The following is a 15210-nucleotide window of genomic DNA, read 5'->3' as shown; positions in this document are numbered from 1 at the left end:
ACAGGTTAGGATCTAAAGCTGATAATTCATCAAGAAAACTATAACGACCCAACAATTCTGACATCTCCATAAAAACTTTCTCCTTTGAAATCTGTCACAATTTGATTAGTTCTCTAGGAGACTTAGATAAAAATAAAAAATAAAAACTATTTGGATTGCAACATGTAACATGACACATGGACAAAATTTATATCATTACCACTGTCTCCCTGACTGCACTTTTGGAAATCGTTGCATATATTATACGTGTGTGCAAATCAGGTGTATTCATATTGGGATGCTCTGGAGCATACAATTTATTGTTGTTACAACTAAAATGCATTTATTTTTCCAATCCCACCCTTCTCCATTTCCTTACAATGAAATCAGTAGACCTTATTTTCAAATTTAACTTTTCTGACCTTGTCATTTAACGTTACGGTCAATTTATTTCTTAACACATATTTAACAATAAATCTGTGATAAGATAGTTGAATTCCATATTAATAATAACTAGTTAGAAAACTATCATATTTCTATATATATATGCACACACACAAAATTTAATCTCATTAATTTTAATTTAATAGATAATTAAAATTCAAAAATAGTTAAATAGGTTTAACAAAATAAATTACTAAATTAAACTTTATAAAATATCATTTATTAAGCAGAAGTCGTCACATTTTCTTTTATCTGGTATGAGGCGTCTTCCGATAAATCAGCTGATGCAATCATCTTGTTGGCATGAGTCTTCCCAGAAATCACGAACTCATAAATAGAAGAGTGGTTTCTTCTTCAGCTACTACCAAGCCAATTCCAAATACTCTTCAGCATATACCGGAGATCGAGAAAGAGGAGTTTGTCCTCGATTCACCCTTCCACAGACGCTCAGAGCTCCCAGAGATATCTAGCAAGACCTCCGTCATGAAAACACCTTTCTCAAAACTTGTTTCAACGTTGTTATTGCACTTACAAGTCTTTCTTTTAGTAGTGGCAATCATTTATTGCTACACGGCCCTGCTAATACAAAAATACATGGTGGCCAACCCTCTTGTCAAAACTTATTCCAACATTGGCGAGGTCGCTTTTGGTTACAAAGGAAGAATAATAATATTTACTTTAATGTATCTTGAGCTGTATTTGGTTGCAATGGAGTTCTTGATATTACAGGGTGATAACTTTGTGAAGTTATTCCCAAACCTTAGTTTTAAAGCATTTGGTATGAGAATCAACAGCATAACGGGGTATATTTTGCTTGCAACTCTTGTAATTCTACCCACAACCTGGCAAAGGAGCTTACACCTTCTGTGTTTCTTGTCACTCGGTGGGGTTTTAGTTTCTCTTGTTCTGGTGGGTTGTGTTCTTTGGATTGATGCAGTGGATGGTGTTGGCTTCCATAAAAGTGGAAATTTTGTCGATTACAAAAGAATCCCAACTGTTTTTAGCTTGTATGCCTTCTGCTTTGGGGCCCATCCCACTTTTCCCTCCATTAATGCCACTTTGAAAAATGAAAGACGGCCCACTCTAGCGACACCGCTAGGTCACCCTCTCCAGGATTCGAACTCGCAACGTAAGTAATGGCTCTAATACCAAATGTTAAGCACCTAGCCAATATTACCTAAAAAATCGGCCTGGTAGATAGCGAAAGCCAAACACTTAACCCAAGATCATAACAAATCATAACATACCTTTACATACACATGATTCCGGTACAGGTCAGGATCTAAAGCTGATAATTCATCAAGAAAGCTATAGCAACCCAACAATTCTAATATCTCCATAAAAATAAGATTTTGGTACAGGTCAGGATCTAAAGCTGATAATTCATCAAGAAAGCTATAGCGACCCAACAATTCTGACATCTCCATAAAAAACTTTCTCCTTTGAAAGTTGTCAAAGTTTGATCAGTTCTCCAGGTGACTTAGATAAAAATAAAAAAAACTATTTGGATTGCAGCATGTAACGTGACACATGGACAAAATTTATATCATTACCACTGTGTCCCCAACTATACTTCTAGAAATAGCGGCACATCTTACACGTGTGTGTAAATCAGGTGTATTCATATTGGGATGCTCTGGAGAATACAACTTACAACTGTTACAACTAAAATCGGTGGACCTTCTTTTCAAATTTAACTTTTCTGACCTTCTTATTTAACATTACAGTTAATTTATTTCTTAACACATATTTAACAATAAATATGTGATAAGATAGTTGAGCTCCACATAAATAATAACTAGTTAGAAAACTATCATATTTCTCTCTCTCTCTCTCTCTCTCTCTCTCTCTCTCTATATATATATATATATATATATATATATATATATATATATATATATATATATATATATATCTATATATATACACACACAATTTAATCTCATTAATTTAAATTTAATAGATAATTAAGATAAAAAATAATAAATAGGTCTAAAAAAATAAATTACAAAATTAACCTTTATAAAATATCATTCATTAAGCTGATGTAGTCACATTTTTTTTATCTGGTATGATGCGTCTTCTGACAAATCAGCCGATGCAATCATCTCGTTGGCATGAGTCTTCCCAGAAATCACGAACTCATAAATAGAAGAGTGGCTGCTTCTTTAGCTACTACCAGGCCAATTCCAAATACTCGTCAGCATATACTTGAGATCGAGATAGAGGAGTTCGTCCTTGATTCACCCTTCCACAGACGCCCAGAGCTCCCAAAGATATCTAGCATGACCTTCGTCATGAAAACACCTTCCTCAAAACTTGCTTCAACATTGTTAATGCACTTACATGTTTTTCTTTTAGCAGTGGCAATCATTTATTGCTACATGGCCCTGCTAATACAAAAATGCATGGTGGTCAACCCTCTTGTCAAAACTTATTCCGACATTGGCGAGGTCGCTTTTGGTTACAAAGGAAGAGTAATAATATCTACTTTAATGTGTCTTGAGTTGTATAAAGTTGCAATGGTGTTCTTGATATTATAAGGTGATAACTTTGTGAAGTTATTCCCAAACCTCAGTTTCGAAGCATTTGGTATATGAATCAGCGGCAGAACATGATATATTTTGCTTGTAATTCTACTTGCGCCTTCTGTGTTTCTTGTCACTTGTGGGGTTTTAGTTTTTCTTGTTCTGGTGGGTTGTGTTCTTTGGATTTATGCAGTGGATGGTGTTGGCTTCCATAAAAGGGAAAGTTTTTCGATTACAAAGGAATCCCAACTGTTTTTAGCTTGTATGCCTCTGCTTTGGCGCCCATCCCGTATTTCCCTCCATTAATGCCACTATGAAAAATGGAAAACGGTTCTTGTTGAGCATATGACTCATATGATATAAGGTTTGGGGCGTATTTTTGTATAGGGTATTTGTGTCTTTTATACACAAATACCTCTAGGGTTTATATATATAAGGATTATGTAACATTGATTATCATTAGTGAAGATTTAAACCTGAGCCGAACCACCGTAATTTTGTCTTCTCCATTTTTCTTTTCGTTTCCTACAATAGTTCTCCAATGTAAGTAAAAGTCTTCTTTTTTGTCATTCAACTCTTGATTTTTTTTTAGCCAATAGAAACCATTAACTTCTTAGTTCATTTATTTTGCAGGTTTTGATAGTTTGTTATGTTTTATGTACATTCAATTACGGATTGATGGGTGTCTTGGGCTACCTTATGTATGGGCAAGATGCAAAACCAATTGTGACACTAAATTTGCCCTCTAGAAGATGAGTTCCAAAGTTGTAATTTACATCACCCTGATCAATCAATTCACCAAATATGCATTGATAATCACTCCAGTTGTGATGGCAATGGAGGATATTTTTCCCATTTTTAACAGGAGAGTAGCTAACATGGTCCTTGTTAGAACTTTTCTTGTGTGCAGTATTGTTATTGTAGCCTTAACAATTCCATTTTTTTGTTATGTTATGATACTTATTGGTTCATTTCTGAGTAGCTCAATGTTAATGTTGGTACTTGTATTTGTTACCTCAAAATATGCCCAACATCTTGACATTCTAGGCATGATTTGATGATGATTGGGTGTATTTTAGTAATGTGGTATTCTTTTGCAATCTAGGTACTCTATCTTCCCTAGGAGGGATCATAAACCAGTTATAACCATTATATTGTATACAATGTCATATTTATACTATATATTTACTTTTCTTAAACTCAGTGTTTCTCTCTTGGTACTGATACAACCGATAAGAGCTGACCAAAGATTATTCATCTATTTCTCGTACATAAGAAAAATTCACACTACATCCGAGTAAAAAGAAAGTTTTAACAAATTCTCAAAAGCAAAGCAACAACTGGTTTTTATAGCTAGCATCTACGGTAAAGCTTGAAAGATGAAAACGACTAAGAGCTGACCAAAGATTATTCATCTATTTCTCGTACATAAGAAAAATTCACACTACATCCCAGTAAAAAGAAAGTTTTAACAAATTCTGAAAAGCAAAGCAACAACTGGTTTTTATAGCTAGCATCTACGGTAAAGCTTGAAATAGGGAAACGACCAACGATGTTATTTGCATGGAGAACGTCTCAGGAGATGAGATCAATGCCCTGAATCAAGAGGGCGTCCGACAAGACCTTGTTTGTGGCCTCAGAGGGATGGAAGCCGTCCCAGAACACATACTCTGTCGCATTTGCACATGTCCCTGGCGATTTGGCGTTGCAAAGAATCGACGTCTCGATCGTCCCTGTTCCACAGCAAGCTTTTCTAGCCTCGAAAAACCCTGATGACCGAACAAAAAGAGAAAACGAAGCCACGTTAGATAGAAAAAAAAAATAACATTTCACGTATCTCGGAAAGAGTTTTCTGGACACGATCTCGTGTTTTTTTTAACACAAATTAATGTCCCTTGTAATATGGAAACTGGATCCCTGCTGTCAACAAGAACTGTTTCCTTGCGAGCCTAAAATGGACGATGAGCTAGTGTGATATTCGTCAATTAGGTTGCAGAGAGATTATTGAATTACTTAGTGGAATGTAATACGTACCACTGTCGGAGGGTTTGTGGATGAGATCCATGAGGGGCTGATAGATATCAAACATCACAATTGTAATGTTTGCCAGCTTCTTTGTCAAGGCTAGAGCAGATGCATTTAACTTGTTGTTGAAATTCACAGCGTCTTTGTTCATTTTGTCAACACACTTATTGCTCCCTGATCCAAACAGAGTGATTGACGCCGGCAAGCACCCCATAGGTGGCAGAGAAGTCACTCCGATCTTCCTCGCCCCCAATGTGTAGAGGTTCTGTTGGAAATAAATAAATTAATCAACACAGGCAGTACAGTTCGTATCGTCTTCGTCCTTTGTTAATTTCTTCTGTTAGATGAATTTCGTTTGGTCACCTGAACGAACGAGGAAAATGATTTGATGAGAATGTCCGAAAACTGTTCAGGTGTGTAGAATTCGTAGAGTAGAGGATTGATGTAGTAGTTCTGCACAAAGTCGCTGCTTCCTGCGCTAAGAAAATGAATTCCGCCGGAAAAGATGGCCGTCGCGTTCGCCGTTCCCACCATGTTCACCACCTTTGTTTGGTATTCTTTGTAGTACTCAAGCTGCTTAGTCAAGGAGATGGCACGCTACCAAGCAGGACGAGAAACAATTTGTTCAACGAAACACATAAAAAAGGCGTCCCGATGAAGAATTTAAGCAATAAAAAATTAAGAACGATCAGGAAGAGAGACTGGACGTACATAGAGTGATGCAGTCCTGTCATATAATCCAGAGGCGCCCGAGGCGAAGTTAACCCCAGTCAACAGGTTATTTCCTGTTGCTTCGGGGCTCAGGTAAGCTGGTGGGTAGGACGAGAAGCCAAGGTTCTCAGCTGGAACAAGCAAACGCATTAATGTACTTAGTTTACACCAGACGGATACTGCAACCTATTGAGTGCAAATTAGTGCAAATTAAGCAACAATTCTACACGCACACACACACACACACACACATATATATTGATTACCAGTGAAGTCCGAGGCAAGTTTGCCATTGCAGAACCTTCCAGTAGGCTTATGTGTGACAAAATCTCTGCCATAAGGAAGAAAATTTGCTTTTACAATGGTATGCAGCTTGTTATTATTGCCCACGTCCACGATGGAGTCTCCAAAGATAATAAGAGCTGGAACAAGAGCGTCCCCATAAGCAGCAACAACCGAAGCCAAGAGACAAGCTACACCAAAAAGAGCTCTACAGAAACCCATAGAGAAGAACCCACAATGCAGTGCAGAAACAGGGCAAAAGACAGAGAAAAGAGAAAATGGTAGGGAGGAAGAGATGAGGAGACTGAGAATTTAAAGAGGAAGGGATTGTAAAGAATTGGTTAAAGTGAAATAACAGACGAAAGAGCTAAGGCTCTAAGACACCTCCTCATTTCCAGCTAAGATGGCGTTCCTGGCACTTCCCAGAGCTAGAGATGTCTCACCTTTTGTATTTTACTGTGAATTTGTTGCGAGCGTTTGGTGACTGCAGGCTTTTGGGGAGAAAATTTAGGGAAAGAGAAAAAAAGGTGGTGGGTATGTTTAGTGTTGTGGCACGTCTTCCCCCCTCTCTCAACTCTCGTGTCTTCACGAAAGAGCCTTTGGACTATTTCCAAAAGCTGGGTTACTCTTCACGAATCACTGCATGCCCTAACTGAACTCATAAAAGTAGTGCCAGAAAGAGTCTTAAGCAGACTTCCTTCCCTGTTGGCTCATGCATGCTTCGTCGTAACAGTATCAGAAGCACAAAAACTCTCTGCCGATATAGATTTTATTAGAATTTGGCATTTTGCTATTCCCATGGAGCAGTATAGGCTAGTCCATGTAAGCGGGTATAGAAGGGTGATCGGGGCCTGTTTACTCACATGAACGAGTCATATTCACTCTCTCATTATCAGATGGTATATACTTAGTTCTGTCTTACCATATAAGGGTGAGTCTGTGCAATTGGGAAAAAAAATCATTTGGACAATATTTTTCTGTGTTTTAATACTCTACTAATTAGAGAATACTAACCCTGTTTTGCTCTATCATAGAGAGTTTGTGTTAGTGGAAACCAAAGGAAATAGTGGAACTGGAAAAGTTTTTAATGTTTGTGCAGGTTTTAATGATGGAAATTTTTTTCATCTTCGGCTTCAATTATCCCAAAATTTTAAAGAAGATAGAAAAATAAGTATTTCTGCACTAGAAATTATGAAAATTTTAAACTAAGACGACTAAAACAAGAAATTGGGTTAAAGAATTTTTTGTATAATATTTTCTAATAGAGAAAATGTTTTTTTTTCCCTTTCCACTTAATTTGTGGACTGACTGAAGAGATTCTATCTGTTGTCTCCTTAATTTTCGGCTCCACTGTCTCTTGAGTTTGTGGACTCAAGAGATCTGTATCTTTTGGAGAATAAAAATACCCAGATCAGCTAGAAAATTTTTGAAAAACTTTCTTTGACAGAATAGAACCATTTCTCTACTTTTGAAAATAAAAAACCAAATTGTTTGTCATCTGTGCTTATTTTACCCTTCATAATTGCTTCTAAACACATGAAGGTAGAGAAAAGAAATTGGGAAACTCTTGAGAAAGTCATCTCAATGTCCCCTTTACCTTATATTCAATGATGTCCCATTGATTTTCTGTAAATAAAGACTTAGGATCTAAAGCACTCAAACGAAAATTGATCTAAACTCTCAGCCTTCAAATGTTTCTGCTCAAATGCTGCTGCAAGCCTTCTCCTCAATTTACCGACCATAATATAAGCAAGCTGTGGAATATTGATAATTAAGCCCTAAATAGGGTAGTTCCTACCCGTCAGCTTATGGTTTAAGGCACTAGTTCTATCTATTCCCTTTACTTATTCATCCACCTTTCTCCGTTTTCTGGAGTTTTCTTGTCTTAAGGGTAACAGTTTCCTTCTCCAGGGGATAAGAGATCTGGACAGCACAGAATCCTGCAGCTAAAATAATCCTCTCTCTACCAAATGAGAAGATTCTAACAACAACAATGGCGTTGGGCAGAGTTTCTCTTCTACAACTTATATATTTTTACATGTAACAGATTACAGACTAAATGTCGCCAGATCTTTTGTCCAAGCTTCAAACGATCAAAATCACATCAACCATCAGATAAAATTCCTCTGCTCTTATAATTCTCTGAACAAGTGTACAATCGGTGAATTTTCTGATAATTTTGATGGTGTTAACTGTTTGGTGATTCTGTGAGTACCTAATACAAGCATAATTTTGATGGTGTTAACTGTTTGGTGATTCTGTGAGTACCTAATACAAGTTCCTAGCTGGGTCTGCCATGGCCGCATCATCGAGAGACAGCCTTCCGGGACACTAGCAGAGGTCCCTCCACATCAGATACTGCCGCTTCTCGCTTGCATCCCTCCTTCCTCTTCACCCATTTTTTCAGACGATGAAACAGTATGGGCTTCGTCATGCCGGTATGTCGACCACTGCAATCTCCATGGCGGTAGCACCACTGTGTTCCATCGCGGGGGAAGACTCCACCGAATCATAGCCCGTTGTATCATAGGCTCCCTTGAGTTCGTGTTCTTCTGTTTGTGTGATCGGGGGTCTTCTTGTTGCTTCCTTCTCTGATGATTTTTGTTGTTCTTGTGTTCTCCAAAGCTTGTATCTTAGACAGGCGTTAACCCAACGAAGATGAATGAGTTCCTCGAGGTTGGCTAATCGGTCGTTTTGAAGCTGTTCTATTTGGCTCAGGAGTTTCTCTTCGTCGACTGTTTTGCAGGGTTCTTCCCTGGCTCCGTCTTCTCTGCTTTGCAACTGGTAAAGGTTGAGAGGCGCATCAGATCAATAATTTAGAAAGGAAAAGAACCCTTCTCGACAAATGTTCGTTAATGAGGTTATCCGACATCAGATTATCAGTCGGAATCAGAGAAGAAGACAATTTATTTTCTGTTGTTTCCCATATAAATTTGTGAGAGAAATAAATAAATGCGAGGAGAAGAAGAAACCTGTGAAGTTGACTGAGTCGAGATTGGTCGAAGCTCTAACTTCTCCATCAATTCTCGATTCTCCGATTCTAACTGGTTGACTTTTTGCAATAGTAGAACAAACGATTGTATCCTCTAGCCCCTGTTTCTCTTCCGCGCTCTCGGCTTCCAGTAATCGCAGACAACCAGCTTGTTGATGCAGAGCACGCAAGCCTTGCCTATTAGCTCTCCAAAGTTTTCTCATCTTCCTTTTTAGAATCTCAGCCTCCGATTTGGCTGCCTCGAGTTGAGATACGACACTGAGGTATTCGGCTAGCCTTCGGCATTCCGCTTCCATGAACTCTACCTTCAGACCAAGAGACTCAATCTGAGCAATCTCCAATTCTAATGCGTTCTTTCAGAGCATATTCATGCTCCTTGATGCCGATGTAATGGTGAACCCGCGCCTCCAGCTCCTTTTCCCTGCCTTGGTGAAGTTTAGGTGGTTCAGTAAACCTGTAATCTCTTTCTTTGGAGAGTACCCACCCATCTTCGAAATCCTCCATTTCCATCTGTGCGCAACTTCTTTCTGAACATGACGGTGTACTTTCTGAGTAATGGAAGCTAGTTTGGGTTGGACAAAGAGGAGGTCTCTCTTCTTCTTGACGAGCTACCGGACAGCGACCTTTATCTCTCCCTGATCTCCTCGCCATCAGCATTGAGAGAACAATACCAGCTACGGAGACAGCCAAAGGGAAAGCACCTTTGATGAGAATGAGCTTCAAGATTTAACAAATCTTGCAAGAGACGAATGGTTTGCTGAATATCTTTGACGAATGATAAGAACAGATTAGGGTTGTGGTCTTCCTCGTATACGGTTCCCATAATTTACTATGGCCCATATCCATGGCCCATTCTTTAATGGGTTTAACAAAATTAGATCATTTAATTTCAGCCCATTTCATTAAAAATAAAAAATATAATTGCATAATAAATATGTTACCCAAATTAGAATAAGAAATGTGAATTTCCTAATAATCTCCCACTTGGGTTACATATCATTTTTGAAACAATTATATCTCAAATTCTTGAGGCGCGCATATGTATACTATTAATAATGGAACCACCGCGACTTTCATCACATTACAGTCGTGACTAAACCACGATGATCACCATACTAATACATTCAATGACATAGATAAAATATGGATAAGTAGCATGAAAATTACATGCAATGTGATCTCAAATATGCCTATTTCCAAGTGGTCCTTCTTTAGTCTTTAGTGAGATATTTCCAAAGTCCTTAATGCAATGTGAACATTGCATATAGAAAAACACAAGCAAGTTCATAAATAGAATAATAAGCAATCAATTTTATTATTGAAAAATCGAATAACTCAATGTCTTAAGCAAACATATGGTACAATATAAGAACTCCCACTAAACCAAGGTATCCTCATAAATGACGCCCATATGAGCAGTGTGCTCATGAAAAACCTTAGGCATTAAACTCTTGGTTAATGGATCTGCTAGCATAGAGTTTGTCCCTATATGTTTTATAGAATTTTGCTTATCTTGAACTCTCTCCTTAACAACTAGAAACTTGATGTCAATAAACTTTGACTCTGTCGAGCTCCTGTTGTTGTTGGAATAAAGTACCGTCGAGTTATTGTCACAATAAATCTTTAATGGCCTGTCAATGCCATCTACCACTCGCAGCCCAGTGACAAAGTTTCGCAACCATATTCCGTGGTTGGATACCTCAAAACAAGCAATAAACTCCGCAACCACGGTTAAAGAAGCTATGAAAGTTTTCTTAGCAGACTTTCATGAGATAGTTCCTTCACCCAACTTAAAGATGTAGCCTGATGTGGAGCGTCTACTATCTTTGCATCCGGCAAAATCGGAGTCAGAGAACCCAATGATCTCTAAACTGTCTGATCTCCGATAAGTAAACATGTAGTCTTTTGTTCTCCTCAAATAACGCATCACGCGTTTGGCTGCCTTCCAATGTTACATACCAGGATTACTCAAATACCTGCCCAGAATTCCTACTAAAAATGCTATGTCGGGAGGAGTACAAACTTGAGCGTACATTAAACTCCCTACTACTGATGCATAGGGAATTTTCTGCATCTCTGTTCTTTCAAGATCATTTTTAGGGCACTGTTTGAGACTAAACTTATCTCCTTTAGCAACGGGTGTGTCTCCTGGTTTACTATTTTTCTTGTCAAACCTGCTCAACACCTTATCAATATAAATCTTTTGTGACAACCTAAGGATACTTTGATAACGATCTCTAAGTATCTGTTAACCTAATACAAAAGAGGCATCACCAAGATTTTTCATCTCGAATTTTTTCGTCAGAAATTTCTTGGTTTCGTTCAGTAAGCTATCGCTACTAGCGAGCAGAATATCATCGACATATAATATCAGGAAGATGTATTTACTCCCACTGAACTTATGATATACATAGTCATCAACAACATTCGCCTCAAAATTGTACGAGGTTATGACTTGATGGAACTTGTGATACTATTGACGGGAAGCCTATTTGAGACCATAGATGGATTTCTTTAATTTACAGACTATAGACTTTGGATTACCAGATTACCAGATACAAAGTTTTCTGATTGTACCATATAAATCGTCTCATCAATATCTCCATTGAAAAACACAGTTTTGACATCCATCTGATGTAGCTCTAGATCTAAATGAGCCACTAATGTCTTTATTGTTCTAAAAGAGTCTTTCGAAGATACCAGAGAGAAAGTCCCTTTATAGTCTATGCCTTCCCTTTGAGTAAAACCTTTATATCTCTCGACATTGCCCTTTGAATCCCTCTTGGTTTTAAATATCCATTTACAACCAATGGATTTCACACCTTTAGGCAACTCGATGAGATCCCAAACGTCATTATCATTCATAGACTTTATCTCATCCTTCATGGCATCAATCCACTTTTGAGAGTTAGAACTGCTCAAGGCTTGACATAAGTTAATCAGGTCATCTTCTGTCAATCCGACGTCATCTTCATGTTCTTGGAGAAATATGATATAATCATCTGGAATCACATTTCTCTTCTCCCTAGTGGATCTTCTTAAGGTTGTTGAGTTTGTTCTAAAGGTGGTGCAAGAGGAAGAATCTCATTGTTGTCTTGATCTGGAACAATGTCAGGAATAGGAGCCTAAACATTGTCCTCTAGTGCCTGAACTGTGTCTTGAACAACAATAAGTATAAAGACCTGATCACTATCAATAATAAATTCTTCTTCAAAGACAATATTCCTTATGTTTTCTTCCCCTCCAAACTCAATATCCTCAAGGAATCTCACATTTCCCATTTCAAAGAAGGATCTTGATATGAGATTGTAAAACTTATAGCCTCGAGTGCGTTCAGCGTAAATAACGAAATAACAGCTAACTGTCCTTGAGTCTAGTTTTCTATCATGTGGCTTATAAGGCCGCGCCTCAGCTGGACAACCCCAAATGTGCATGTGCCTAATGCTAGGCTTCTTGCTTGTCCAAAGCTCATAGGGGGTTTTGGCAACTACTTTGCTCGGTACCCTGTTAAGGATGTACATTGCGGTCTTGAGAGCTTCTCCTCAAAGTGACTCTGGCAAAGAGGAATGATTGATCATACTCCTTACCATATCCTTAAGAGTTCTGTTTCGTCGCTCTACAACACCGTTCATGCTGGGTTTGCCCGGCATGGTGTATTGCAGAACAATTCCACACTCTATGAGGAAAATCGTGAAGGTCCTGGACGTTGTTCTCCTGATCCATCATACCGTTCGTAGTATTCACCACCACGGTCGGAATTGACAGCCTTGATTTTCTTTCCATGTTGAAGTTCAACTTCAGCTTTGAAAGACTTGAAGACGTCCAGGGATTGTGATTTCTCATGTATGAAATATAGGTAACCGAATCTAGAGTAATCGTCTATGAACGTAATGAAGTACTGTTGGCCATTGCATGAAGCTATAGTGAATGGACCACAGATATCTCTATGTAGAAGTTCTAAGACATCTTTAGCTCTTTCGGTACCTAATTTTTTGACGTTTGTTTGTTTCCCCTTGATGCACTCAACACAAACTTGGAAGTTTGTAGTATCTAGGGGTTCAAGAATTCCATCCGACACAAGCCTTTGAATTCTTTATTTAGATATGTGTCCTAAACGTTTGTGCCATAATGTGGTGGAATTCTCATTGAATTTTTGCTTCGTACCACGTGAACTTATTTACAATATTTCTCTATAGGACTAACAACATCAAGCATATATAGATTATTAAGTAAGGGACCGGAACCAACAAAATTTGAATTTTGGTAGAGACTAACTATATTATTTCCAAAAGAACAAGAAAAACCTGATTTGTCCAAAATGGAAATAGAAATTAAATTCCGCCTAAAAGATGGTGTAACAAATGTCTCAAATAAATCATAATAAAATCTCGTGTTTAATTGTAATTTGAAAGTTCCTATAGCCTTTACTGCAACTTTATTTTCGTCGCCCACAAAGATGAATTTTTCAACATCACTTGGCGGTCGGCTCCACAGGCCTGCAAAGACATACTAATATGAGTGGTAGCACTAGAATCCACCCACCAAATGTCTTTAGGTATAAAAACTAAATTAACTTCAGAACAAACTAAAGTTAGAAGCATACCCTTCTTTACATGCCAGGCGGCGTACTTGGGACAATCCTACTTCATATGTCCCGACTTCTTGGAGAAGTAGCAGGTAAACTCCTTAGCCTGCTTCTTCTGTTTCTTAGTCTGAGAAGAACCTACCGCAATATCCTTACCTCTCTTCTTCTTCTTGTACTGAGAGGTTGAGGCCAAGTGAGCACTTTCAATCTTATCCAGCTGATGCCTCTCTTTCTCTTGTACATAGTGAGATATAAACTCATTTAGGGACCATTTGTCCTTTTGAGTGTTATAGCTCACTTTGAATTGGCCAAAGTGTGCAGGAAGAGATATCAAAACCAAGTGCACGAGTAAGTCCTCAGATAACTCCATCTTTAATGACTTGAGTTTTGATGCAAGATGAGAAATCTCTATGATGTACTCCCTAATGTTTCCTTTGCCCTTATATTTCATTGAAACGAGTTTAGCCAAAAGGCTACTCACCTCTAATTTTTCATTATCGGCAAAATATTGTTCAATTTCTTTTAGGAACTTCTTGGCGCTCTTGTTCTCAGTCATAGAGCCCTAAAACGCCTCCGAAATGGAGCGTTTCATGATCATCAAGCACATGCGGTTAGAGCGCTCCCACTTCTCAAATTTAACCTCATTGCGGTTATCCAGAGTAGAAATGGGTTGCTCTTGCCGAAGTGCAAGATCCAAATTCATACAATCGAGGACAATTTCCATGGTATCTTTCTAGGCCTTAAAATTCGTCCTGCTTAACATTTGAAGGCTGCTTATTTGAGCAATAACATTTGTAGCAGTATCAACAAAAACTGTATAAAGAACAAAATAAACAAGCATACTCACGTTAACTAGCATGTCATATAAAGAAAAATAAGACAAGTACAAAATAAAATCCAAATTGGGGACCCATCTCAAGATACCTAGTATAACATTAATTCCTAGTATTTGGACAGAGAAATTAATTGTAAGTAGTACTCTCAGTGCAATGATCAAATACTGACAATTAGTTCTGTCAAATAATAGCCTTTCTTTGGACCGACTATTGTTCACATGAAAAGTCTTTATAATTGTCATGCATTTATCATCATAGGTACGTTGTTGATTTGGCCAAATTGTGTCTTCCTTTGGGCCGAATACATTTTGCATAAATAACTCCGTACAAATATCTATGTATTTCTAGTCAAATTATTCTACACTACAGAGGTTACTTTGGCAACATGTAGTTTCAAACAATTTGATTGAAAATACTAAACCAACTGAACAAAATATATGCAAATTACACCTTATTTTATCTGTTGTATTAAAGACGTAAAGAATGGAGTAAGAAGAAGAATGATTTCTGAAAGGTGGAGGCTTAGTTGGCTCCATTTACAGCCCTTCCTAGAGGCAAAGTACACCTTATTTTATGGTTTGGAGTCTGCTTTTGCACTGTCGGTGGGCGAAGAGGATGAGTAAAGCTGATGAAACCGCGACATTGTGATTCTCTCTGCGTTTGGATTTCTGGAAGGTGGAGGATTTATTAAATACAGAAAGCCATATTTCATGAACGCGTCTCTGAAAAGGATACTTTTATTGGGTTTGACTAGTCTCACATAGTCAGCTAAGACCAGCGGAGTCATTGCCGATGAGGGCCCATTCAAATGCCTCTTTTTAAAATTTA

At 38.0% G+C, this 15210-nt stretch overlaps 3 protein-coding genes and 1 pseudogene across 3 annotated transcripts; 1 reads left to right on the top strand and 3 right to left on the bottom strand.

Moving 5' to 3' along the window:
• Window positions 1–726: 726 nt before the first annotated feature.
• On the top strand, window positions 727–3990 carry LOC137946901 (amino acid transporter AVT1I-like; annotated as a pseudogene).
• Window positions 3991–4388: 398 nt separating this feature from the next.
• Window positions 4389–6191, bottom strand: LOC137946260 (GDSL esterase/lipase At5g03820-like). The gene is made up of 5 exons (XM_068792485.1): window positions 5954–6191; window positions 5688–5818; window positions 5340–5573; window positions 4986–5241; window positions 4389–4720 (listed from the first exon to the last, which is right to left on the bottom strand). The coding sequence occupies exons 1-5, from the start codon at window positions 6189–6191 to the stop codon at window positions 4527–4529; spliced, it is 1053 nt and encodes a 350-aa protein (XP_068648586.1). The 3' UTR covers window positions 4389–4526.
• A 2208-nt stretch (window positions 6192–8399) lies between these two features.
• Window positions 8400–9471, bottom strand: LOC137946900 (protein CHUP1, chloroplastic-like). Its single transcript, XM_068793183.1, has 3 exons — window positions 9361–9471; window positions 8982–9266; window positions 8400–8750 (listed from the first exon to the last, which is right to left on the bottom strand). Exons 1-3 carry the CDS (start codon window positions 9469–9471, stop codon window positions 8400–8402), a joined length of 747 nt encoding a protein of 248 aa, XP_068649284.1.
• Window positions 9472–13601: 4130 nt separating this feature from the next.
• LOC137946899 (uncharacterized) lies at window positions 13602–14102 on the bottom strand. The gene has a single exon (XM_068793182.1). It carries the CDS (start codon window positions 14100–14102, stop codon window positions 13602–13604), a length of 501 nt encoding a protein of 166 aa, XP_068649283.1.
• Between the last annotated feature and the right edge of the window lie 1108 nt (window positions 14103–15210).

This window comes from Aristolochia californica, unplaced genomic scaffold (assembly GCF_029961685.1).
Source record: "Aristolochia californica isolate CCGP_79_NKW_82.1479 unplaced genomic scaffold, dmAriCali1.0.hap1 SCAF_12, whole genome shotgun sequence".
Classification (NCBI taxonomy): Eukaryota; Viridiplantae; Streptophyta; class Magnoliopsida; order Piperales; family Aristolochiaceae; genus Aristolochia; species Aristolochia californica.
Note: the sequence above shows the minus strand (reverse complement) of the source record. Positions and strands in the feature narration are given on the sequence as shown.